This window comes from Liolophura sinensis, chromosome 6 (genome assembly GCF_032854445.1).
Source record: "Liolophura sinensis isolate JHLJ2023 chromosome 6, CUHK_Ljap_v2, whole genome shotgun sequence".
NCBI classification, from domain to species: Eukaryota; Metazoa; Mollusca; class Polyplacophora; order Chitonida; family Chitonidae; genus Liolophura; species Liolophura sinensis.
In genome coordinates this window covers 12131431-12157534 of record NC_088300.1, presented here as the reverse complement: position 1 = coordinate 12157534, position 26104 = coordinate 12131431, and the positions used below count along the sequence as shown (strand labels likewise).

Genomic DNA, 26104 nt, shown 5'->3' with positions numbered 1-26104 from the left:
TTAGCTGTCTCTGCTATCTAATGTTTCTCTTGTGGCAGGTATCCACCAGGGACACGGTGCTGTGGAGTTTCACCTTAGTGTTAGCTGTCTCTGCTATCTAATGTTTCTCTTGTGGCAGGTATCCACCAGGGACACGGTGCTGTGGCGTTTCACCTGAGTGTTAGCTGTCTCTGCTATCTAATGTTTCTCTTGTGTCAGGTATCCACCAGGGACATGGTACTGTGGAGTTTCAACTTAGTGTTAGCTGTCTCTGCTATCTAATGTTTCTCTTGTGTCAGGCATCCATCAGGGACATGGTACTGTGGAGTTTCACCTGAGTGTTAGCTGTCCCTGCTCCTACCTGTGTGTGGTCAATGACGTGAAGAATAAACTGTATGAGTGTCACTGTCCAATCAACAAAACCCTGGCTAAGGATGGACATACCTGTATAGGTGAGGCAGTTTGAAAAATAATACTGATGATTAAAACTAGAATCCTTGAAGTTCTATAGATTCTGAGCAGTTTGATGTCTGTCTCATAATTTCTGTTTACATATAATACTGCTAAAGCTTTCTTACCTCAGCGATGTAATACATATCGCAATGGGACCAAAAAAATGTTATTCTTAATAATACCAGTTCTTAAAGTTCTCGCATCAGCCTATAACCCTCATCAGGGAATAACATAAGACATCAGTCAAATGTTAAATAAATGATGAACAGTATTTTGCTTGGCATTTAATTTGAGACTGTTTCATTCCTAAATGAAGTAGACATAGTACATGTAAGTAGAATGTAGTAGCTCATGTAGGATTCATTTCTAGCTCAGCTGCCAGCACCCTGACCTGTGACATGTGCCTTTGTATGTTCTCATGTACTCAGTATTAACAGGGAATTGTCCAGGCTAGAGGGGAATTGATTATATTTGTTATAATGTAAAACAAAGGGCAGAACGATTTCTTTAAAAGGTTTGAAATCAACACTGAGTATGTATCAGTTTAGGCTTATGCCCAGGGTTATTAGAGACGTCTGCCAGAATAGTATGAAAATTGCCCTGAAAAGCTCTGAATAAACTACATGACCTTTGTGTATTTCATTTTAAACCAAGTCCCACCTTGAGCTATGAGATCACCCAGGATATGTATTTATTTATTTATTTGATTGTTGTTTTATGCCGTACTCAAGAATATTTCACTTAGACGATGGCAGCCAGCGTTATGGTGGGAGAAAACCAGGCAGAGCCCGGTGGAAACACAGGACCATCCGCAGGTTGCTGGCAGACCTTCCCACATACAGCCGGAGAGTAGGCCAGCATGAGCTTGAACTCACAGTGACTGCATTGTTGAGAGGCTCCTAGGTTATTACGCTGCGCTCGCGACCTAACTGAGCCAAGGGCCCCCCCCCCCCCCCCCCCCAAGTATACATAAGACTTGAATGTGACATGTTCCTGTATTCAGAGTCTAGTTTACTTTACGTTTACTTTTATGAATCCACATAAACATTCTTTAAGTTATTTAAACTTTTTTCCCCCTTTTTCTTTTCATTGTTGAAAGCCATTGCAGACAGCAGCCTCGATGTGGGTCACATCATCATCGTGTGTACAGGAGTTCTCCTTATTCTGATTCTGCTGATTTCTATGGCATATATCAGTAAGTTCTTGTGTCTTCCTTATTCAGAATATTTATTATTGGGACATGTATCACTGCGTTCTCATATCCTCCTTATTGTGGATCTGTCATTTCTATGGCATATATCACTGAGTTCTCATATCCTCCTTATTGTGGATCTGTCATTTCTCTGATGTATATCAGTAAGTTCTCGTATCTTCCTTAATTTGGATCTGTTGTTTCTCTAACATATATCAGTAAGATCTTCCTTAATTTGGATCTGTCGTCTCTGTAGCATATGTCAGTAAATTCTCTTAGCATCCTTAATTTGGATCTGTCGTTTCTCTAACATATATTAGTAAATTCTCCTAGCGTCCTTAATTTGGATCTGTCGTTTCTCTAACGTATGTCAGTAAATTCTGCTAGCGTCCTTAATTTGGATCTGTCGTCTCTCTAACATATATCAGTAAGGTCTGGTATCATCCTTATTCTGTAATTTCTGTGACATATCATTAAGATAACTTGCAACCTCGACAGATGACATCTGCATAGAAAGTCAGTGATGCATTACTTGGAAAAGCCAGGTGTGCAAGAGGGTATTCAATCTTGGTGACAATTTATACAATATCAATACAAATTAAGATGCTGTCAAGAGCGTTGGATAGTATGGATAATTAATTGATGAAACTAAAGTAGTCATATTGTACAAGCTTACACTGAATAACTGATATATGAATTTAGTGCATGTAATCATGGGATCCTCAAATCAGTCTGCCTGTCTGTCTCTCTGTCTGTCAGTCATCCATATTCATGTCCAGGATTTAACTCCAAGTTTTCCATAAAGAGTTGAAATTTTCGGTGAATACATAGATACACAGATGATGATGTGTCGCAACTCACATTTGTTTATTTTCACAGTTGCCATGCTAACCACATAGTCATTTTCCCGTGATCTGTTTATATACTATATAAATGGATATGATTTCATGTCTGGGTTATAACTCCAACTGTTTTCTGCGTGAAGTTTATTTGTGGTGGATACATCAAACACGGATTACGATGTGTTGCGACTCACATTTGTTCATTTCCTCAGTTGTCATGGTTACCAGATCGCCAGTGGTCGCCCGTTTCCCTATATATACTGCATAATTAGATATGTTTTGTTGTCCGGGCTATAACTCCAACTGTTTTCCACGTAGTTTTTGTTTTTGTTGGATACATACATAAACAGATGATAATGTGTCACAACTCACATTTGTCCATTTCTGGTTGTCATGGTTACCAGATTGCCATTTTCTTTATATATACTATGTAAATAGATATGATTTCATGTCCGAGCTACAACTCCAACTGGTTTCCATGCAGAGTTTTAATTTTTGGTAAATACATAGATACACAGATGATGATGTGTAAGGATTCACGTTTGTCCATTTTCGTGGTTGTCATGGATACCAGATATCCATTTTCTTTATACATATATATATATATACCACATAAAGAGAAATGATTTCGTGTCCGGGCTACAACTCCAACTGTTTTCCGCATAAAGTTTTCATTTGTGGTGAACACATTTGTCTACTTAAGCGTTTGTCGTGGTAACCACATACCTGTCATCAGTACCCATAGTGATTCCACTCAGGGGTTATACTCACAACAATGCTGCTGGTATTCTTTTATACATTGTCAACAAAGCATTTGTTAAAACGTACATTGTGTTCACCTGAACACTTAGTTTGTATTGAAAGTTAGAGCAATAATCAGAACATTTTGTGTCAATAACACAGCATCAGAATTTTAATTGTTGTTTGACGGGCACAATAAATCTCCATGTCTCCAGGAGGGTATACAAATAAAAAAATTGTTTTTGCTGTTTTATATTTAGATGATATGAAATTTGAACAACAGGAAAATCATATTAAAATATCAAGATTGGACATAATAAAAAGGTGGATGAATAATTTTTGGTGATTTTTTAGCATCGGCTCGAAATAAAACTGGAGTTTTAATGGAGGCCAATGTGTTTTTCATACCAGCTTTAGGATGCTTTCATACTGACATGTAAAGCAGATCATGTGTTGAATTTGGGTTAAGTATGATGTGTCAGTCATACCTGAAGACATATAGAGGTCTCATGGTAGAACTCATATCGACAGTTAATGTTTAATGGGTTGTTGTGTATGTATAACGTTTCTCTCTGAAAACATTTAAGGTTAATATTACAACATTTTAACAAATATGTTCACATCAGTTCAATTCCGCAGACGGAAACATGCCAGAAAAACCCCACGGGACATATTACCCCCAGTGAGTCTGACTTCTGACCCCACTGACCCATCCCAGAATCAGCGACCTCTTGGGCGGAGGACAGAGGTCAACCTGTACTATGACTTTGTCGGAACAGATATGGTGACACAAGACCTGACTCAGATTCCCCGTGATAACTTGCGGCTCATCAGGTAAAGGTGGTAATATGGTCTGTCACACACTGATATTGATATTGATATGGTCTCTCCTAACTGGAGTGTGATTCTGCATTTTACTGTTATTTATGTAATGGTATGTAAGGTAGATGTACAGTACAGCTGAATCGTAATCTGGGAGACGCATTTAAGGTTTGGATCCAGCTGTACTGTACATATGTACATTTTCTTATTCATGATTGAGCAAGCCATTTAAATTGGTGTTTATTAGTTAGTAGTTGAAAACAAAATCTTTTCTTGAGTTGCAGGCCTCTGGGACAAGGGGCCTTTGGAGAGGTGTACGAAGGCATTTTGACAAACTTTGGTCACGATAAGTGTAATATGTCAGTAGCTGTCAAGGTAAGATATCAGATGTCAAATGTTAAATATTTTGAAAACCTAAATATAGTATTTAAGCCATTTTTTGCCAGAGACAAAGCGTGTGCATACTGCAAAATAATATGTATTAACTGCACCATTCAGTGAACATATTCAAGTACCTTCCGTTTCTGCATGTATTAATTTATGTAATTTGATCACATTCATACACATTTAGTAAGATTTGTAGCTCTAAGCCGTCATTGTCTCTTGTGATCCATGGTGTACCTTGTGCTAAAATATAATTAAAAATTATTTGATGACATGTTGCTTGCTTTCTTAGTGATAAAAGTCAAAAAGAAAAGGTTACAGAAAATGGAAATGGAAAGGTAACAGAAAACTGTGTCCAGAAATATACAAAAAACATTTTTTGGCCTCAAAATTCCATCAATGATTTTCTAAGGTGGGTTTTGGAAACCATATTTTTACACATGAGGGGAGGTATTTTGAGTGCCTAGAAATCTATTGAAGCTTACGAGAATGATTGTTTGATCCGAGAGATCATTTTACAGAAGATAACTATTTTCAAGATGATCCACAGGCAAATAAGAGAAATCCTTATGAAGATAGTAATGTGATAAAAAAAAAATGCAACCATGTTTTATCCTACTTGAAATGCACACCATAGCTTAGACTTTCTAAAAAAAAATTAATGAAAACAATTTTGGACACAGTTTAGCACTTCGAATGACACTGACTGTTCAGTTATGTTTTAATAAGTCCTGGGAAATTGTTGGGTTGCAGACTTTACCGGCCATCAGCACAGACCAAGCCAAACTGGACTTCCTGATGGAGGCTGTCATTATCAGGTATCTGATTTTAAACGCTGCCGGAAATTTGTAATGTTATTGTTTGTTCAACATGTTCGAAGAGCAACAAAAGCCCTTAGCAATAGGGTTAAGTGTAAGTTGCTTTGTATGAGGCACTCAAAAGTACTACACTCTGCTGTGTAATACTTTACATAATAGGGTTGACTGAAGTCTGTCCTTTGTGCATTTCGCATCATATGGTTGCCTGTTGTCCACCCTGTGGACACGTCACACAATAGGATTGACTGTAGTCCACCCTGTGGACACTTCACACAATAGGATTGACTGTAGTGCTATGTGAGCTCATCACACAATAGTGTTGACTTTAGTCTGCTCTGTGAGGACTTCATATAATAGGATTGACTGTAGTCTTCTCTGTGAGGACTGCACACAATAGTGTTGACTGTAGTCCTGTCTGTGCGCACTTACCACAATAGGATTGACTGTAGTGCTCTGTGAGCTCATCACACAATAGTGTTGACTTTAGTCTGCTCTGTGAGGACTTCATATAATAGGATTGACTGTAGTCTGCTCTGTGAGGACTGCACGCAATAGTGTTGACTGTAGTCCCGTCTGTGCGCACTTACCACAATAGGATTGACTGTAGTCCACCCTGTGGACACTTCACACAATAGGATTGACTGTAGTGCTCTGTGAGCTCTTCACACAATAGTGTTGACTTTAGTCTGCTCTGTGAGGACTTCATATAATAGGATTGACTGTAGTCTGCTCTGTGAGAACTGCACACAATAGTGTTGACTGTAGTCCTGTCTGTGCACACTTACCACAATAGGATTGACTGTAGTGCTCTGTGAGCTCATCACACAATAGTGTTGACTTTAGTCTGCTCTGTGAGGACTTCATATAATAGGATTGACTGTAGTCTGCTCTGTGAGGACTGCACGCAATAGTGTTGACTGTAGTCCCGTCTGTGCGCACTTACCACAATAGGATTGACTGTAGTCCACCCTGTGGACACTTCACACAATAGGATTGACTGTAGTGCTATGTGAGCTCTTCACACAATAGTGTTGACTTTAGTCTGCTCTGTGAGGACTTCACACAATAGGATTGACTGGAGTCCACCCTGTGGACACTTCTTTTCATAGGATTGACTGTAGTCTGCTATGTGAGCTCTTCACACAATAGGATTGACTGTAGTTTGCTCTGTGAGGACTTCACACAATAGGATTGACTGGAGTCCACCCTGTGGACACTTCATACAATAGGATTGACTGTAGTCTGCTCTGTGAGGACTGCACACAATAGTGTTGACTGTAGTCCTCTGTGCGCACTTACCACAATAGGGTTGACTGTAGTTCGCCCTGTGAGCTCTTCACACAACAGTGTTGACTGTAGTCTGCTCTGTGAGCTCTTCACACAATAGGATTGACTGTAGTCTGCTCTGTGAGGACTGCACACAATAAGGTTGACTGTAGTCCACTGTGTGTGCACTTACCACAATAGTGTTGACTGTAGTCCACTCAGGAAGCACTTACCACAATAGGGTTGACTGTAGTCCACTCTGGAAGCACTTACCACAACAGTGTTGACTGTAGTCTGCACAGTGAGTGCTTCACACAATAGGATTGACTGTAGTCTGCTCTGTGAGCTCTTCAGACAATAGGGTTGACTGTAGTCCGCCCTGTGAGCTCTTCACACAATAAGGTTGACTGTAGTTCACCCTGTGAGCTCTGCACACAATAGTGTTGACTGTAGTCCGCCCTGTGCGCTCTTCACACAACAGTGTTGACTGTAGTCCGCCCTGTGAGTGCTTCACACAATAGAATAGACTGTAGTCCGCTCTGTGCACACTTACCACAATAGGGTTGACTGTAGCCCGCCCTCTGAGCTCTTCACACAATAGGGTTGACTGTAGTCCACCCTGTGATCTCTTCACACAGTAGTGTTGACTGTAGTCCGCTCTGTGCGCACTTACCACAATAGGGTTGACTATAGTCTGCCCTGTGCACTCTTCACACAACAGTGTTGACTGTAGTCCGCTCTGTGCGCACTTACCACAATAGTGTTGACTGTAGTCCGCCCTGTGCGCTCTTCACACAACAGTGTTGACTGTAGTCCGCTCTGTGCGCACTTACCACAATAGTGTTGACTGTAGTCCGCCCTGTGCGCTCTTCACACAACAGTGTTGACTGTAGTCCGCCCTGTGGACACTTCATACAATAGGATTGACTGTAGTCTGCTCTGTGAGCTCTTCACACAATAGTGTTGACTGTAGTCCGCTCTGTGTGCACTTACCACAATAGTGTTGACTGTAGTCCACTCTGTGTGCACTTACCACAATAGTGTTGACTGTAGTCCACTCTGGAAGCACTTACCACAACAGTGTTGACTGTAGTCCACCCTGTGAGCTCTTCACACAATAGGGTTGACTGTAGTCCGCTCTGTGAGGACTTCACACAATAAGATTGACTGTTTTCCACTGCCTGTGTAAGCAGTTCATACAGCAGGATTGACAGTTGGAGTCCCAGTAAACACATGTTAATAGGATTGAGTGGTATCTTTTGTAAACAAATTCCTGGAAAAGTATTGAAGGACAAGTAATCTTCTCAGCTAATAAATGTGTCACAGTAGGGTTAACTTAAAAGGGAAGAAAAACGAAATGGAAGCATCAACCTAGGTTAACCAGTGAAAACCACATATGCCAACTGTTAAACTATATTTATTTTCACTGAAAAAAATGCAGTCAAATATGTGAAGGGCTTTTTGGACAGCTCTGATTTGTCGATGAGTTCACAGAAGTCTTCCTTGTGTGTTGTATTCATATTCAGGTATCCACACAGCTTCACGGACTTACGCGTTTAAACAGCAGCAGTTAATGGGGTTGTAACACAGCTTATTGATTAACATGGTTAACATGGGTGCACTACCTTACTATGGCAGCAGTGTTGAGATTCCAGTAAACCGTTGTGCTGTTATGCTGTTAAAGGGGCTGTCTGTGCTCCTGTGCCTCTATAACAGCCAAGGGTCATACACATGGCAAAATGATATCTTTGTGCTCTTAGCCATGAGGACTTAAAATACAGAGAATAATGTTGCTGAAGGCATGAAGTCCTTTTGTTAGCGTGAAGGCATGGCAGATGAAGGAAAGGCAGATGTCAGTACAGTATTTAAAATAAAACCCTCACACAGTACAGTAATGTATGTAACATTTTCCATGGTTAGTCCAGTGTTCAGTTTGTTTATGAACTATATATAGGACCATGTGTATTTGATCGCTTCGGTGGCCTTTTGGTTAGTGTGTCGAAGTCAGGAGACCTGAGAATCAAACCAGGGTGGGGTCATACCAAAGTCTTCAAAAATGATACTGGCCCTGTGTGAGTATAATGTGACTAGGTGGGGTGTTATTTTGGTGTCTTTGGCATGATACTTCAGTGGCGGCAACACTTCGGCAGCATGGACTCACCTGCTTGTGCCAAAAGAAGACACATAATGACTTCTCCTCATAAAATGGCTGAAAACTGTTAAGTATGACGTTAAACCCTAAGCATATATACATACATTTGGTCAGCATTATTCCCCCATTTACATTACTGTCATTCTTCATACTTTTCGCATGTTTGCAAGGTTTTTGTCAAAGCATATTCTGAGGGCATTATTTTGTGTTGACTGATAAGATTAAAAATATGCAAAATTGCACTGAAGGCTTTTCTTTCATTTGTGAAGAGGTTGAGGAACTAGGGTAAAGAGCCAGTAACTGGTTGCTGAGGTAAAGTACCTAAATTTCAGAATCTGAAAAACAGGTAGTGTTGATATGATCAGTGATCACCTCCATATTTGATTAAGCGTTGTGGAACATAAAACCTCGTTCACACGAGTAATTTTTATCCTCAGGTGTGGTATATTGCAATTGATAAATAAAAATAAATTATATTTGGATACAAGGATCAGGTACAAGGCTCTGAAGTAATGAATCGTTCAGTGTTTAATCAGTCCACAAGATTGTAGATTTCATTGTTACACTGATGGAAATGCATAGCTTATCTCAAAGAAAATTTGCATGGCTCAACATAAATGTGCATGTGTGGAGGGGTTTTACCTAATGAGGAAGTGGTCGGTAATGGGGGGTCTTCCACCACCCTGTTTCCCCAGCTTGTTGGGAAATTAAGTTATGGGATCAGCACTGTGTATTATACCCCCACTCAACGAGGTTAGGGGAGGAGGGGTATACTGGAATCCCCCTGTCTGTTTGTCTGTCTGTGGACTCAGCTTTGTCCTTGCATCTCCTCCCAAAATACTGCACCGATTTTGATGAAACATAGCATGCTTGCATAAGTGTAATGGCAATCAAGCCATTATTCTCAAAATTACCTCCATTTAGGACTTTGCGTAGTAGTGCTTGTCCCTGTATTCAGATTTTGTCATGCAACTCTTACTAAAGTACGAAACCTACTTCCATGAAACTTGGCATACATCTTCCATATAATCTAAATTTTTGCACACTTAAGTTTTAATTACAGTCGGGCAATTATTTTCATAATGACTTCCGTTCAGATAGTTGATGTACAGGGTATTCTCTTCTGATTATTATATTTCTCCATTCAAACTGGATGTAGCGGTAGTGCAATCAGTGGCCACCACAAATGGCCAATAAAACAATTCATATGAAGCCAAACTAAGCAACATGATGTCCTGCAATTTCTTTTAAGGTTTTCTTCGTTTCCTTTCTTTTGTTTTTTGAAAATGTTCGGGGATGGAAGGGGGAACATGCAGATTCTATATATATATATATATATATATATATATAATCTTTATATCTTTCAAACTTTATAATGCTGTTTTTAGTGTTATGCTATATTTTATGTATATTTTAACACTGAAGACCCTTCCACAATATTTTCTATATATTATTGTTTTGTGTATGAAGGTCTTGGGGAAGAACAGTTCCATTGTATTAAATTGACTGAGTTACTTGCAGTAAATAGGTATATTACTATTATTATTATTATTATTATATGGTTTGTAGGAACACAATTTTGTGTATACTGTGTGTCACCTAAGGTTTATAGAATTTTTAAAAGGATTAACTTCTTATGGGAAAAACTAGTGTTGGCAGCAAAAGTATCATTTCATAACAAATCTTTATTTCCTTCTTAAATGGCATTTTTACATACCAAATTTTAAGTTAAATACATTTATCATTTTTAAACTCTGAGTGGAGTGAGTGCTTTCTACAAGTGAATGTTTTCAGGATTTATCTAGAATCGAGATTTTTTTAAACTCAGTATAATTTTAATTTCCTTGATGAAGTATTAGACGTTTACTAGATGTGCATTTTATTTCACCATCTCCAATTTGAACAGTTCCCTACTTTCATCTGTACCCATTGTCAAGTCTTCAGAAATACCCCATGCTACACAAAACCATACAAATCTACTTAGTTTTCACACCCGATCTTCATAGGTTAGATGTGGAGGCTGCTCTCCTTGATGTGGCAGTAAACAAGGCTGATCTAAACTAACTTAAGGGCAGCATGGCAAGGTGCCCATCTGAATTCTTGCTGGAAATTCAGGTTTTACATTGAGACTTTTTTTTAATCCCCAAACTTAAGAGCTCCATTTTGTTGTTATTACATTTCTCACAGAGCAATAGGGGTGCTTAATCCCTTGTGAATGCTGTTGTTGGCGGCGAAGAAAATCATGTTTCAGGATAATAGGATGGAACAGTGTTTTATAATCTTTAATCCCCACATCTACAGGTAGTTCTTACATCTGCCTGAAGGCCTTGTATGGTTTTTTGGATTTTTTGTAGGTAAAAGGCAGTAAAATTCAAAGTACAACTTCTCTTACCCCTCATACATTAGATTCTAAGAACATGTACATGTTTTATACAAGCTTAATGGACTTTAATTTCGAGTTAAAAACATTCGGAAAGCAGAGATATATTGAAGTGAATATCTGATTACTAGTATTCACAGAAACATTCACAAATAACTTGCTCTTTTTTTCCGGGATTGAATTAAACCTTTAAGAGGCTTTTGCTCAGAGTCCTTGAAAACTTTGGAGTGACAGAATTTTAGCTGCTGTAGTTGTGTGTGCTATTGGATGCCAGGTTTAGAAGTGTACAATGTATACCCTATGTTGTTCATTGCATTAAGTTGGATACATTGTCTTCCTTTTACTATACAGCAAATTCCAGCATCCAAATATCGTCCAGTTTATTGGGATCTGTATGGACAAGCACCCGGGGTTTATCATACTGGAGCTGTTAGAGGGAGGAGATTTGAAGACGTTTTTGAGAGAGTCAAGGAGAAAAGCTGTAAGTAGTCTGTAGTCATGGTAGTCATTCCATGATCATGAACAAATATACTGTCTGTCATGTGAAATGATAAGGACATAAGTGGATGCAGTATTTCTTATACATACTCTAATTCGTCAACCTTTTTGCATGTTTGCAAGTTGTATTCAAACATATTCTCTAGGCATTACTCTGTGTGAAGTGATATACTTTTTGTGAAGCCCTGAAGTTTTGTGAAGGTAAAAATGTGCATAATTTGCTATGAAAGTTGCTCTTTTTGATATGAAAATTTGAGGAATTAGGGTATTGTTTTAATTTTAACTTACTTTCTTACTTTTTAAGTACATGTAATGGTAATCTCCTCCACGGTATAAAATACAACTTGATTTGGTTTGAATGCCTATAGTGGGATGTGGAGATAGCAGGTTTTTGATGAGTGTATTTTCTCCCCAGGATGTACCTTGTCCCCTTACAGTGGCTGACTTGTTAAAGCTGGCTCTAGATATAGCAAATGGATGTAAACACTTGGAGCAAGATCATTTTATACACAGGTAGCTATGTACACTTAATGCAACAGACAATCTAGTCTATATTCTGGTAGGTAACAGCGGATCTTTCAGACATTGCTGATTTTTCCTATGATCATTGGTGTTTGTTTTCCCATTTTAACACCATAATGGTGGTTGCATTCATGGTGGTGAGTGCTCCCCATTTTGATGCTGAGTTTCCTCACATTGGTGCTGGGTGTTCCTCACATTGGTGCAGGGTGTTCCTCACATTGGTGCTGGGTGTTCCTCACATTGGTGCAGGGTGTTCCTCACATCGATGCTGGGTGTTCCTCACATTGGTGCTGCATTTTCCCCACATTGGTGCTGGGTGTTCCCCACATTGGTGCTGGGTGTTCTCCACATTGGTGCAGGGTGTTCTCCACATTGGTGCAGGGTGTTCCTCACATTGGTGCTGGGTGTTCCTCACATTGGTGCTAGGTGTTCCTCACATTGGTGCTGGGTGTTCCCCACATTGGTGCAGGATGTTCCCCACATTGGTGCTGTGTGTTCCTCACATTAGTGCAGGGTGTTCCTCACATTGGTGCTGGGTGTTCCTCACATTGGTGCTGGGTGTTCCCCACATTGGTGCAGGATGTTCCCCACATTGGTGCAGGGTGTTCCCCACATTGGTGCTGTGTGTTCTTCACATTGGTGCTGAGTGTTCCCCACATTGGTGCTAGGTGTTCCTTACATTGGTGCAGGGTGCTCCCCACATTGGTGATGAGTGTTCCCCACATTGGTGCAGGGTGTTCCCCACATTGGCACTGGGTGTTCCTCACATTGGTGCTGGTTGATTTTCACATCGGTGCTGGGTGTACCTCACATATGTTCTGGGTGCGCCTCACATTGTTGCAGGGTGTTACCCACATTGGTGCAGGGTGTTTTTCACATTGGTGCAGGGTGTTCCCCACATTGGTGCTGGGTGTTCCTCACATTGGTGCTGTGTGTTCCTTACATTGGTGCTGGGTTGTCCTCACGTTGGTGCTGGGTTGTCCTCACATTGGTGCTGCATGTTCCTCACATTGGTGCTGGGTGCTCCTCACATTGGTGCAGGGCATTCCCCACATTGGTACTGAGTGTTCCTCACATTGGTGCTGAGTGTTCCCCACATTGGTGCAGGGTGTTCCTCACATTATTGCAGGGTGTTCCCACATTGGTGCTGTGTGTTCCTCACATTGGTGCTGTGTGTTCCTTACATTGGTGCTGGGTTGTCCTCACATTGATGCTGGGTCTTCTTCTCCTTGATGCTGTATGCTCCTCAGATTGATGCAAGGTGTTCCTTACATTGGTGCAGGATGTTCCCCACATTGGGGCTTGGTGTTCCTCACATTGGTGCTGCGTGTTCCTTACATTGGTGCTGGGTTGTCCTCACATTGATGCTGGGTCTTCTTCCCCTTGATGCTGTATGCTCCTCAGATTGATGCTGGGTATTCCTCACATAGATGATCGATGCTCCTCACATTGATGGTGGGTGCTTCTCACATTGATGATGAGTGTTGCTCACATTTGTGTTGGATGCTCTCCACTTTAATGATGGGTGCTCTTCATATTGATGGTTGGTGCTCCTCCCATTGGTGGTGGATGCTCTTCACATTATAGGTGGGTGCTCTTCACATTGGAGGTGGGTGCTCTTCACATTCGAGGTGGATGCTCCTCACATTGGCAGTTGGTGGTCCTCACATTCGAGGTGGATGTTCCTCACATAGGTGGTGGACAGTTGGTGCTCCTTACATTGGTGGTGAGTATTCCTCATGTCGATGATGACATGACAGTTGGTGCCCCTTACAGTGATAGTGGATGCTCCTGACATTGATGGTGGGTACTCCTCACGTTGGTGCTGGGTGTTCCTGACATCGATGGTGGGTGCTCCTCACATTGGTGATGGATTTTCCTCACATTGGTGGTGTGTTCCTCATATTGGTGGAGGATGCTCCTTACCTTGATGGTGGATGATGTTCCTCACATTGATGATGACTTCTCCTTACATGAATGGTAAGTGTCCCTCTTGTCGATGGTGGATGCTCCTCACATGGGCAGTTGGTGTTCCTCACATTGGAGGTGGATGTTCCTCATGTCATGTTATTAAATTGACAGTTGGTGCTCTTTGGAGAGCATTGGAGGTGATTGTTCTTCACATTACTGGCATGTGCTCCTGGCATTCATGGTGGATGCTCCTCACAATGATGATGGGTGTTTCTCACATTGAAAGTTGGTTCTCCTCACATTGTTGGTGAGTGCCCCTCACTCTGATGATGGCTGCTCTCATATTACAGATAATGATGGGCCATAACATTTTGCCATTCCTCTATACCGCTAATGGCGCCTCTATGTATCTATGTTGGTTGTTCCACACAGCTTGTGAAGTTCCTCCATGTATTTGTGATGATGGTTGTTCCACATACCTCCTGCAGTTCCTCCATGTATTTGTGATGATGGTTGTTCCACATACCTCCTGCAGTTCCTCCATGTATTTGTGATGATGGTTGTTCCATACACCTTGTGAAGTTGTGATGATTGTTATTCCACACACCTTGTGAAGTTCCCCCTTTTATTTGTGATGATGGTTGTTCCACACACTTTGTGAAGTTCCTCCTTGTATTTGTGATGATGGTTGTTCCACACACCTTGTGAAGTTCCTCCTTGTATTTGTGATGATGGTTGTTCCACACACCTTGTGAAGTTCCTCCTTGTATTTGTGATGATGGTTGTTCCACACACCTTGTGAAGTTCCTCCATGTATTTGTGATGATGGTTGTTCCACACACCTTGTGAAGTTCCTCCATGTATTTGTGATGATGGTTGTTCCATACACTTTGTGAAGTTCCTCCTTGTATTTGTGATGATGGTTGTTCCATACACCTTGTGAAGTTCCTCCTTGTATTTGTGATGATGGTTGTTCCACACACCTTGTGAAGTTCCTCCTTTTATTTGTGATGATGGTTGTTCCACACACCTTGTGAAGTTCCTCCTTGTATTTGTGATGATGGTTGTTTCATACACCTTGTGAAGTTCCTCCTTGTATTTGTGATGATGGTTGTTCCACACACCTTGTGAAGTTCCTCCTTTTATTTGTGATGATGGTTGTTCCACACACCTTGTGAAGTTCCTCCTTTTATTTGTTATGATGGTTGTTCCACACACCTTGTGAAGTTCCTCCTTGTATGTGTGATGATGGTTGTTCCATACACCTTGTGAAGTTGTGATGATTGTTATTCCACACACCGTGTAAAGTTCCTCCTTTTATTTGTGATGATGGTTGTTCCACACACCTTGTGAAGTTCCTCCTTGTATTTGTGATGATGGTTGTTCCACATACTTCCTGCAGTTCCTCCATGTATTTGTGATGATGGTTGTTCCATACACCTTGTGAAGTTGTGATGATTGTTATTCCACACACCGTGTGAAGTTCCTCCTTTTATTTGTGATGATGGTTGTTCCACACACCTTGTGAAGTTCCTCCTTGTATTTGTGATGATTGTTGTTTCACACTTTGTGAAGTTCCTCCATGTATTTGTGATGATGGTTGTTCCACACACCTTGTGAAGTTCCTCCTTGTATTTGTGATGATTGTTGTTTCACACCTTGTGAAGTTCCTCCATGTATTTGTGATGATGGTTTTTCCACATGCCTTGTGCAGTTCCTTCGTTTATTTTTGATGATGGGTGTTCCACATGGCTTGTGCAGTTCCTCTGTATATTTGTAATGATGATTGTTCAACACACTTTGTGAAGTTCCTCCATGTATTTGTGATGATTGTTGTTTCACACTTTGTGAAGTTCCTCCTTGTATTTGTGATGATTGTTGTTTCACACTTTGTGAATTTCCTCCATGTATTTGTGATGATGGTTGTTCCACACATCTTGTGAAGTTCCTCCATGTATTTATGATGATGGTTGTTCCACACATTTTGTGAAGTTCCTCCATATATTTGTGATGATTGTTGTTTCACATTTTGTGAAGTTCCTCCATGTATTTGTGATGATGGTTGTTCCACACATTTTGTGAAGTTCCTCCATGTATTTATGATGATGGTTGTTCCACACATTTTGTGAAGTTCCTCCATGTATTTGTGATGATTGTTGTTTCACACTTTGTGAAGTTCCTCTATGTATTTGTGATGATGGTTGTTCCATACATCTTGTGAAGTTCCTCCTTGTATTTGTGATGATTTTGAACTTCACACTTTGTGAAGTTCCTCCTTTTATTTGTGATGATGGTTGTTCCACACATTTTGTGAAGATCCTCCATGTATTTATGATGATGGTTGTTCCACACATTTTGTGAAGTTCCTCTATGTATTTGTGATGATTGTTGTTTCACACTTTGTGAAGTTCCTCCATGTATTTGTGATGATGGTTTTTCCACACATTTTGTGAAGTTCCTCCATGTATTTGTGATGATTGTTGTTTCACACTTTGTGAAGTTCCTCCATGTATTTGTGATGATGGTTGTTCCACACACCTTGTGAAGTTCCTCCTTGTATTTGTTATGATGGTTGTTCCACACACCTTGTGAAGTTCCTCCTTGTATTTGTGATGATTGTTGTTTCACATTTTGTGAAGTTCCTCCATGTATTTATGATGATGGTTGTTCCACACATTTTGTGAAGTTCCTCCATGTATTTATGATGATTGTTGTTTCACATTTTGTGAAGTTCCTCCATGTATTTATGATGATGGTTGTTCCACACATTTTGTGAAGTTCCTCCTTGTATTTGTGATGATTGTTGTTTCACATTTTGTGAAGTTCCTCCATGTATTTATGATGATGGTTGTTCCACACACCTTGTGAAGATCCTCCTTGTATTTGTGATGATTGTTGTTTCACACTTTGTGAAGTTCCTCCATGTATTTGTTATGATGGTTGTTCCACACATTTTGTGAAGTTCCTCCATGCATTTGCCCTGTACTATGATAGTGATGGTTACATAGAGCTCCAGAATTTTAGTGGCTGTAAAACCATTTCAGTTTGGTTATTAAAATGTCCAAATGTGCTGAAAATGGAAAAATGTTCTGTATTAAAGGCCTCTGAAGAAAGAAAGAAATCAGTTTTTGTTTTGTCTCATCATTGGTTGAAAGAGAAACCTGAATGCCAATTTCTCCTTGGGTCTAAATGATAGACTTGATAGAGGTCAAACAGTTATGTTGAACATCCATTAGAAAATTGTCAATAATAATTTATTTCACCTGAAGTTTCAGAAGCAAATAAGGCCCTAAAGTTATACTTTTGATGCCAACATTTAAACTTTTCTGATAAGAAGTTAATCAAAACACTAAGTGACCCTATACGTGGATGAGTAAGTAAGAATCAAGCAAAATATGTTACCTTAAATATGCTTTAGGTGAAATTCAGTACATGGAAAACTACCAAGTTCATATGCAATCACATCTACATTGCTTGTGGATTCCATTAACAGAGATATTGCTGCCAGGAACTGTCTGCTGACATCTAAGGGTTCTGGCAGAGTGGCCAAAATTGCAGATTTTGGAATGGCCAGAGACATATACAGGTATGTAATATGTATGTGTAACCATGGTAATTGTCACCCTGGGGCAGCCTGGGTTAAGCCAGACAGTGTGAATGTTGTGACCTAATTCGCTAGAGATAATTAAATGATGCCTTGGTAATGAGTCTGGCTCCAGCTTTGATTTAGTTCTGATGTCCAGTATGTGCCTGCAAGACTTGCCTAAAATTTATCACAGATTTTGTTTTACTAGTGTGAGGAACTAGTTACTTCCTCATAACTTTCGTCAGAATCCAATACATAAGTAAGACAAAATGTCATGACATTTAATGATGCCATGTCCTTTATGTCCTTAGGCACACTGTATTTGGAGTGTGAAAGTTTTCCCCCCAATAAGTTTGGCCCTTAAGTGGCATTGCTGGTCAAATCACCTATATTCACCTGGTCAAAGCACATATTAACCTGGTCAAATCACGTATATTCACCTGGTCAGATCACCTGTATTCACCAGAATACAGCTAGCTCTTGACCAATGAATTTGCATCACTGAATTACGCTGAGTGGTTTGTGTGGTTATTGGAGTGATGTGACGCCGTCTCCCCCTTTCTTTGACAGGTTTCTTCCATTCATTATAACCCCAAACCCCAATATTTGGTGGGAGACATTGCCTCTGTCCTCCTGCTCATTTCCAGGCTTGTTGACCCGACTGCCAAAGTGTATATTGGTTAAATTCTTACCATCTTATCTTTAAACATCGGCCTTTTCCAAGATGACATTAGCATTTTGTGGAATGTTGGCACCATTGCCAATTTAAACATTTTTACACAAGAGCACTAAGTTTATAGAATTATGGAATCCTAATTTGATTATTGTCTGCTACCGTATTTCCGCAGCCTTTTCGCCAGCAGCAAGCAGTAAACCTTACAAAGAAGTCAGGGTTGAATGCATGACAGAAAAATGAGGAGATTGGGTGTAATCCTGTTCCTGTAAGACACACGTCATGCACTGCAGGAAGTCTGACATGTGTAAACCCCTATGTGCCGAGAGACCCGGTATCAACAGCATCTGACAGTCAGCCAGCACAGCGATGTGCGGGTGACTATATGTTTGGAAGTAGATGACAAATACTGGTCACTCTTTATAATATTTACCAGAAATGTCAAGTCCAAAAATATTACAAACAACAGGTGGTTGCTGTGTTCATTTCTGGCCATAGTAATCGTATATTCTGGTGGTTGCATCAGTATACTGGAGTAGCGCTATGAGACTGCTGTCGAGCGCTATGAGACTGCTGTCGAGCGCTATGAGACTGCTGTCGAGCGCTATGAGACGGCTGTCGAGCACTATGAGACGGCTGTCGAGCACTATGAGACGGCTGTCGAGCACTATGAGACGGCTCTCGAGCGCTATGAGACGGCTGTCGAGCGCTATGAGACGGCTGTCGAGCGCTATGAGACGGCTCTCGAGCGCTATGAGACTGCTGTCGAGCACTATGAGACGGCTGTCAAGCACTATGAGACGGCTGTCGAGCGCTATGAGACGGCTGTCGAGCACTATGAGACAGCTGTCGAGCACTATGAGATGGCTGTCGAGCACTATGAGATGGCTGTCGAGCGCTATGAGACGGCTCTCGAGCGCTATGAGACGGCTGTCGAGCGCTATGAGACAGCTGTCGAGCGCTATGAGACTGCTGTCGAGCACTATGAGACGGTTGTCGAGCGCTATGAGACGGCTGTCGAGCACTATGAGACGGCTGTCGAGCACTATGAGACGGCTGTCAAGCACTATGAGACGGCTGTCGAGCGCTATGAGACGGCTGTCAAGCACTATGAGACAGCTGTCGAGCACTATGAGACGGCTGTCTTGCTCCAAAATTCACACCAGCATACATCAAGTTCAAGACATTTATTTCTTCTTTAACACAGCATGTATATAGAATTACCTGTGGCATATGACTGTCATCCCGTAAAACAACAGAGTGATGTGCTGATGGGGGATCTTTAGCAGGATGTGGAGATTAAGACAGACTTGTTAATCAAAGGCAGGGTTAAACACTCATCTGTAATGTATTTCACTTCTGAAAAGCTCACTCTTTATGCTTGGACTTGTTCTTCTTTTCCTCAGAACATTGTTACAAGATGCATGCAGAAGGAAAAGGTTCTAAACTGATAATCAAAGCACATTTAACAATGTTTGTCCCTTTCTTAAATGTTAATGTTTGAATTTTAAATTTGTGATTTTTTTATGCCTGTGTACATTGAACAAAAAATTGTCAAGGACAAGCCTCCACTTACCAAAACTTGGCTAGGTTTTACTTGTTTGTTCTCATCAGAAAATTAATTTTAACCCAGTGTACATACATGTACACGTCTTCACACTTTACCAATGTAGGCTCTGATGAACTAACAATAGGCTAACATTCTTAGTGTGAAAATTTGAAGGAGGCTTCAATCTACAACTGAACGAGTGTATTCAAATTTAAACAGCGGAGTGGTATTGATATGCAAATCACACGTTTGCTAAAATCAAGCATGGTTTGTAGGACGTCAATCACAGCAATAGACCTGATCCGAATACCTGTTGTTTTGTACATGCATTAAATGTTGTGAACATCATTATTACCAGTACAGGACTATATGATGGTTTTACTGAAATGGTTTAGTATCAAAAACAAACTCTAAAATCATTATTGAAAGTCATTATCATCACTAGGTACCTGACAATATGTAAAATTTTGAACTCTCGTTATCTAGTCTAGATTTGACGAGAGATTTCACAATTAATCTGGATCCAACAGGATAAAATAAGTTTATCTGATTGGTCAATGTAGATGTCTGCAAGCTGTCAGACAATTTGGCACACATTTCCAGAAAATGTGATGAGGAATGGCAATAGCCTTTCACCAATACAATGTTTAAAATTGTTGCAATATGAAGCTGTTAATGGGCATCCTATTTCACACGTGCGAACACATTGTTCTACCCGTGCACACTGAGTTTATTATTGCCATTGTCTGAAGTCTTCCCGCCATAATGCTGACCGCCGATATACAAGTGAAATATTCTTGAGCACTGGATAAATTACCACCAATACGTTTGACAGTTTTTATTATGCTGGTCGGAGATAGGTATAAGCCACATTGTATATTAAAAAATTAGTTCCACGAATAAAGCTGACAGCAGATTTAACAATGTACTACCATACCAAGCATCCAGGTGTGTCTGCTTGGCAGGTCAGTGCATCCTTAAATCAGTTAAGCCACATTCATGTGGCTAGGTAGAAAACATGCTCTTCATGGAGGGGTTAGCAAGTTTACTGCTGTTAGATAAGTGTTGGTATAGAAAGCTGACCTTCATTTCACTGATTTGGAATCCTGATTGGGGCACTCAGCATCGTGCGACGGCCGTTTTAAGACTTAACTACTGATTAACTTATGGCACATCACGGTGGGAATTTGGGAGAATTTCATGAAATTGTATATTTAATTGGATAGCTGAGCAGTTTTTAAGTTTAGTCATACCACTTTGCACCGTCATACCACTTTGTACCGTTAGAACTGGGCGCCTGCGCCCTAGCCTATAGCCCTATGAGCATTGTTTATACCCACATCACCCATTGCGCTGCCTGCTGCTAAGTGACCAGTGGTGTGAAAACAAGTTAGTCCCACATGCAGCTACTCGCGGCATGGGCTTTTATGTTCGTATCGGTCAGGGCAATGTTGTAGAGTTGTGATGTCACGCAGCAAGCTGAACTCAGCTCCTTGCTAAAATCCTACTCAGGTCAAGTTCGGCTGATAGCAGGAAGGATAATCATGGTAGTGACCACAGGCAACAAGATAATCAAGAAGTTATATATAATAAGGGACCACACTTGTACATTTACGATTTAAATGCTCTCTAGGATTATGGATAAAATATAATTCCCTGTTGAAAAGACCTCTCTGAAGCCCTTAAATTTACATTAAATATAGAAGCAAAAACTTCTGTAAGGAAACCGTTCAGGGCCATTTCTATACCTGTTACTTGTGGATGTATTTGCAGGGCTGACTACTACAAGAAGGGTGGAAGAGCCATGTTACCTGTCAAGTGGATGCCACCAGAAGCCTTTATGGATGGGATCTTCACCTCAAAAACTGATGTTTGGTAAGCAGCTCATTATCGAATGTTTGTCATGCTGAGCTGTCAGCCAGCCCTGGACCAATCAGTCTGGGACCAATCAGTCTGGGACCAATCAGCCCTGGACCAATCAGTCTGGGACCAATCAGTTTGGGACCAATCAGCCCTGGACCAATCAGTCTGGGACCAATCAGTCTGGGACCAATCAGCCCTGGACCAATCAGTCTGGGACCAATCAGGGTGCAAGTTTGAATCCTGCTATCTCAGAATCATCTATTGCTGAAAATCAGGAGGGGAACTGGACCTTGGACTAGCGGTTAGAGGTGCTTGCTTATCTTTCAATCTCAAGGATACACACGGTGTAATTTTAAACTCAACCATGGACAACGAATTTGAAGATTCCCCCACTAAGTTGTCAGCAATGCTTCTGTGGCTTTTTGTTTAGTATATCAACTGTTGGAACATCTGCCACTAGTATTATGTGCATATTTATATATTTATATCACATGTGGAAAATTTCATCAAAGGTTGGTGGTGTATGCCAGACATTCCACTCATGAAATGCCTGCAATCGCATAAGTGTTGAGTAAGGTATTAAACAACAATAAGATGAATAAGTAAATGAAGTCAGAAGACTAGCCATGTACATGTAACCAACATACAGAGCAGTCCAGGTTGTACCTACTTTCCTCTTCCGATAAACTTCATGGGCCTTCAGCGGCAGAATGGTTAGCATGCTAGCACAGCCCAGTGATTCAGGAGTCAGCTCATGCTGGCCTCCAGTCCGGTGGAAGGTGGGCCTGTCAGCAATCTGTAGATGGTCATAGGTTTCCCGCTGACTCTGCCTGATTTCCTCCCACCTGGCCGTCGTCATCAGTATACATGGAATATTCTTAAGTATGTCATAATACACCAATCAGATAAATAAATAGATAATTTCACAGCAGAAGATTGCAAGCAATGTTAACGATGGTATTGAAGTGAAAGCTAGTTGACATTGTGCCTTTCTACTGATGGTAGTTTTTGTACCAGATGTAAATGTAAATTCTGAAATGTGTACACACATGCCTCTGGGAGTTATTCCCCCTGTTTTGACTGGTCACAGTCTTGACTGTAGCATTGCAGCTTCTCCCAGCGTCACTTCTAGTCATCCCATGTCGTCTCTAAACCTTCAGGTCGTTTGGTGTGTTATTGTGGGAGGTGTTCTCCATGGGCCTGATGCCCTACCCTGGCCGTAGTAACCAGGACGTGATGGAGTTTGTGACGGGGGGAGGCAGGATGGACCCACCTGACAAATGTCCACCGCCTGTGTAAGTAAACTAGGACAAGCTGCACACTCAGACTATCTCTGTCGGGATATTTAATGCACAATTCAGGAAGATTTCATTATTAAGACTAAAGTATAGTGAGATTAATTGTCGTGCATTTTAGAATGTTTTGTGCCAGGAATGGTGGTTCAAATGTACTTGTGAGGTAAAGTTAGTAACTTGTGAGGGAATATCGGTAACTTGTGAGGACAACTTGTGAGGGAAAGTTATTTGGTATTTTGTGTGGGAAAGTCAGTAACTTCTGAGGGAAAGTTAGTAAGCTGTCAAAGATCGGATTCTAGGCATAACCACCATACATTGTACACATTATGATGTCCTGTGTTTTAGGTATGACATTATACTGTCCTGTGTTTAAGGTGTCACATTATACTCTCCTGTGTTTTAGGTAGGATATTATACCGTCCTAAGTTTTTGGTATGACATTATACTGTCCTGTGTTTTAGGTATGACATTATACTGTCCTGTTTTTTAGGTGTGACATTATACTGTCCTGTGTTTTAGGTATGACATTATAATGTCCTGTGTTTTAGATATGACATTATACTGTCCTGTGTTTTAGATGTGACATTATACTGTCCTGTGTTTTAGATATGACATTATACTGTCCTTTGTTTTCAGGTATGACATTATACTGTCCTGTGTTTAAGTTATGACATTATACTGTCCTTTGTTTTTAGGTGTGACATTATACTGTCCTTTCTTTTCAGGTATGACATTATACTGTCCTGTGTTTTAGGTGTGACATTATACTGTCCTGTGTTTTAGATATGACATTATACTGTCCTTTGTTTTCAGGTATGACATTATACTGTCCTGTGTTATTAGGTGTGACATTATACTGTCCTGTGTTTTAGATATGACATTATACTGTCCTGTGTTTTAGGTGTGACATTATACTGTCCTGTGTTTTAGATATGACATTATACTGTCCTTTGTTTTCAGGTATGACATTATACTGTCCTGTGTTTTAGGTGTGACATTATACTGTCCTGTGTTTTCAGGTATGACATCATGATGTCCTGTTGGCATGTGTTACCAGAAAGACGGCCTTCTTTTCCCACTTTGATAAAAAGACTTCTATCCTGTCTTCAGGTGAGCTCACTGCCAAATGATGGGTAGAGTTAATCTACATGTACGTACCATGGCCCTGTGAAATGAAAACATACTATTTCCTAGTTACTCCAAATCATTCTGCGTGGTTGGGTTCATTAGGATCAACAAAAGCTGAGATCATATCAGTTCAGTTACCCTCATCCAAACTTTGCCTGTGTTGTAGTGAGCGTCCGTCTGTCTAGCCCCACATCAATCCGTTTATGTGTTCTTGTAGCCATGTTTACGAAACTTGGGCCTCCACTATTCAGTCATTTTGGGATCATTTGTTAAATTTTGTGATTGGTTGATAAAGATGGTAACTTTTGAACTCATGCAGAAGAACCGTGTTGTTTTCAGTGGTCTTGTCCTATATTTTCAGGTTGTTGAGCCTGTGCCCCATTACCTTGTAAATTTTATTTTTTAAATGCATATATATCCAGGAAAAGTATACGAAAAGTGTACTGGTACACATAGGCATTTGGAACATTATTTCATTTTTGGTAATCTTTGCCTATTTCTCCATGGTAAGGTAGCTTATATTTTGAGACAGATTTGTAAAGATGAGATATCTTGAACTCAGTGCAATTTTCAAAGAGCTGGTACCTCATGTGCAACCAGTCACATAAAATAACCCAGTTGTTTCTCATTAACCTTGAAGTATTTTATCAAGGCTGTAAGACCTGTGTTTAAGCTTTTCCGTTGTAAGTACTGTATCTCTTTAAAGCCTTCTTTCCTGGACTTATACCAGCATGTGTACACTTTGGCATTTTGAAGTTGCCTATTTATTCTCAGTAACCTTGGCCAGGTTTTCATTTACTTTTTGTATGACAGACTTGTAAATGTGTTATCTCTTGAAGTTCTAAGCGTATTGCACATGTGTGCATTCATGTACATGTGGTCGTGTAAAAAAATGGTGGTTAAGGGGGTTAGCATGCCGGCGCAGCACCATGACCCAGGAGACTCCCACCAATTCGTTCGCTGTGAGTTCACGTCCAACTCATGCTGGCTTTTTCTCCGGCAATGCGTGGAAAGATTTCCCAGCAACCTGTGGGTGGTAGTGGGTTTATCCCAGGCTCTGCCCGGTTTCTTCCCACGATAATACTGGCCGCCATTGTATAAGTGAAATATTCTTGAATACAGCATACAACACCAATCAGATAAATAAAAAATAAGTGTGAAAAGACATTGTTTTCATTTCATTTCATTGTTTTACATTTTTAAGGTTGTTGTGCCTGTTCCTCCTCAATATAAACACAATATGTGTTACAACTGTACCTGTGACCGAGGAGCAGGCCGATACAGTGCACTGCACATTTTTTGTTAATGGTTATTGTCAGAGCCACTTCAAAGTAACAGAACTTCATTGTTTGGCCTTTTATGCACGTAAAAGCTTAAACGGCAGCAGTTAACTTTAATAAGATTAATTAAAGCACCCTATCTATGCATATCTTTAGACTCCCCCCCCCCCCCCCCCCCCCCCCACCTCCTCATTCCCTATGTTGGAATGCTGGCAGGCCATCCTGGGTATTAGGCTGAAAAACATACCCCAAAACACAATATCATTGTTATGTGGAACTTTGTTCTGTTTCAGAATGACGAAGTGCTTAGGGCCCCGATGGCTTGCAACCCACTTGGTTTACGATCTGACCACAACTGTTCCGTTAGCACCATGTCTCCCAGCCTGAGCTCAACTGCACCCCTTCTCTCCCCCCAGACGCCAGAGGTGCCCCCAGATTCTTACGAACAGCAGCAAGCACGCACCCAGTCCAAAGTACAGGAACATAGGACAGCCTTCAACACTAGCTCCACCCCCCAGGGCTACAGGCCTGTGCCCCTCCAAGATTCATCAGAACCCTCCTTCAAACCAGCCGATCGTGGGAGGCTTTCATTTGACTTCACCAACAAATACAACATGGTTGCCTTGATTCCCCCTGTGGTTGGTGGTTCAAGTCCGAACATTGTCACCTCCACGGACCTGTCAGAGTTTAACGATACATCAGAAAGCGGTGACCATAGGGCCTCACAGGAGACCAGTCTCCTAAACCCAGCTGACCCCAGCGTCTGTTGA

General features: G+C 40.8%; 1 protein-coding gene across 1 annotated transcript; it reads left to right on the top strand.

Moving 5' to 3' along the window:
* Positions 1-299: 299 nt before the first annotated feature.
* LOC135466900 (ALK tyrosine kinase receptor-like) lies at positions 300-26104 on the top strand. The gene is made up of 12 exons (XM_064744653.1): positions 300-431; positions 1532-1627; positions 3834-4041; positions 4314-4404; positions 5167-5231; positions 11381-11510; positions 11943-12040; positions 17454-17546; positions 21542-21643; positions 22792-22926; positions 23946-24036; positions 25628-26104. The coding sequence occupies exons 2-12, from the start codon at positions 1615-1617 to the stop codon at positions 26102-26104; spliced, it is 1503 nt and encodes a 500-aa protein (XP_064600723.1). The 5' UTR covers positions 300-431; positions 1532-1614.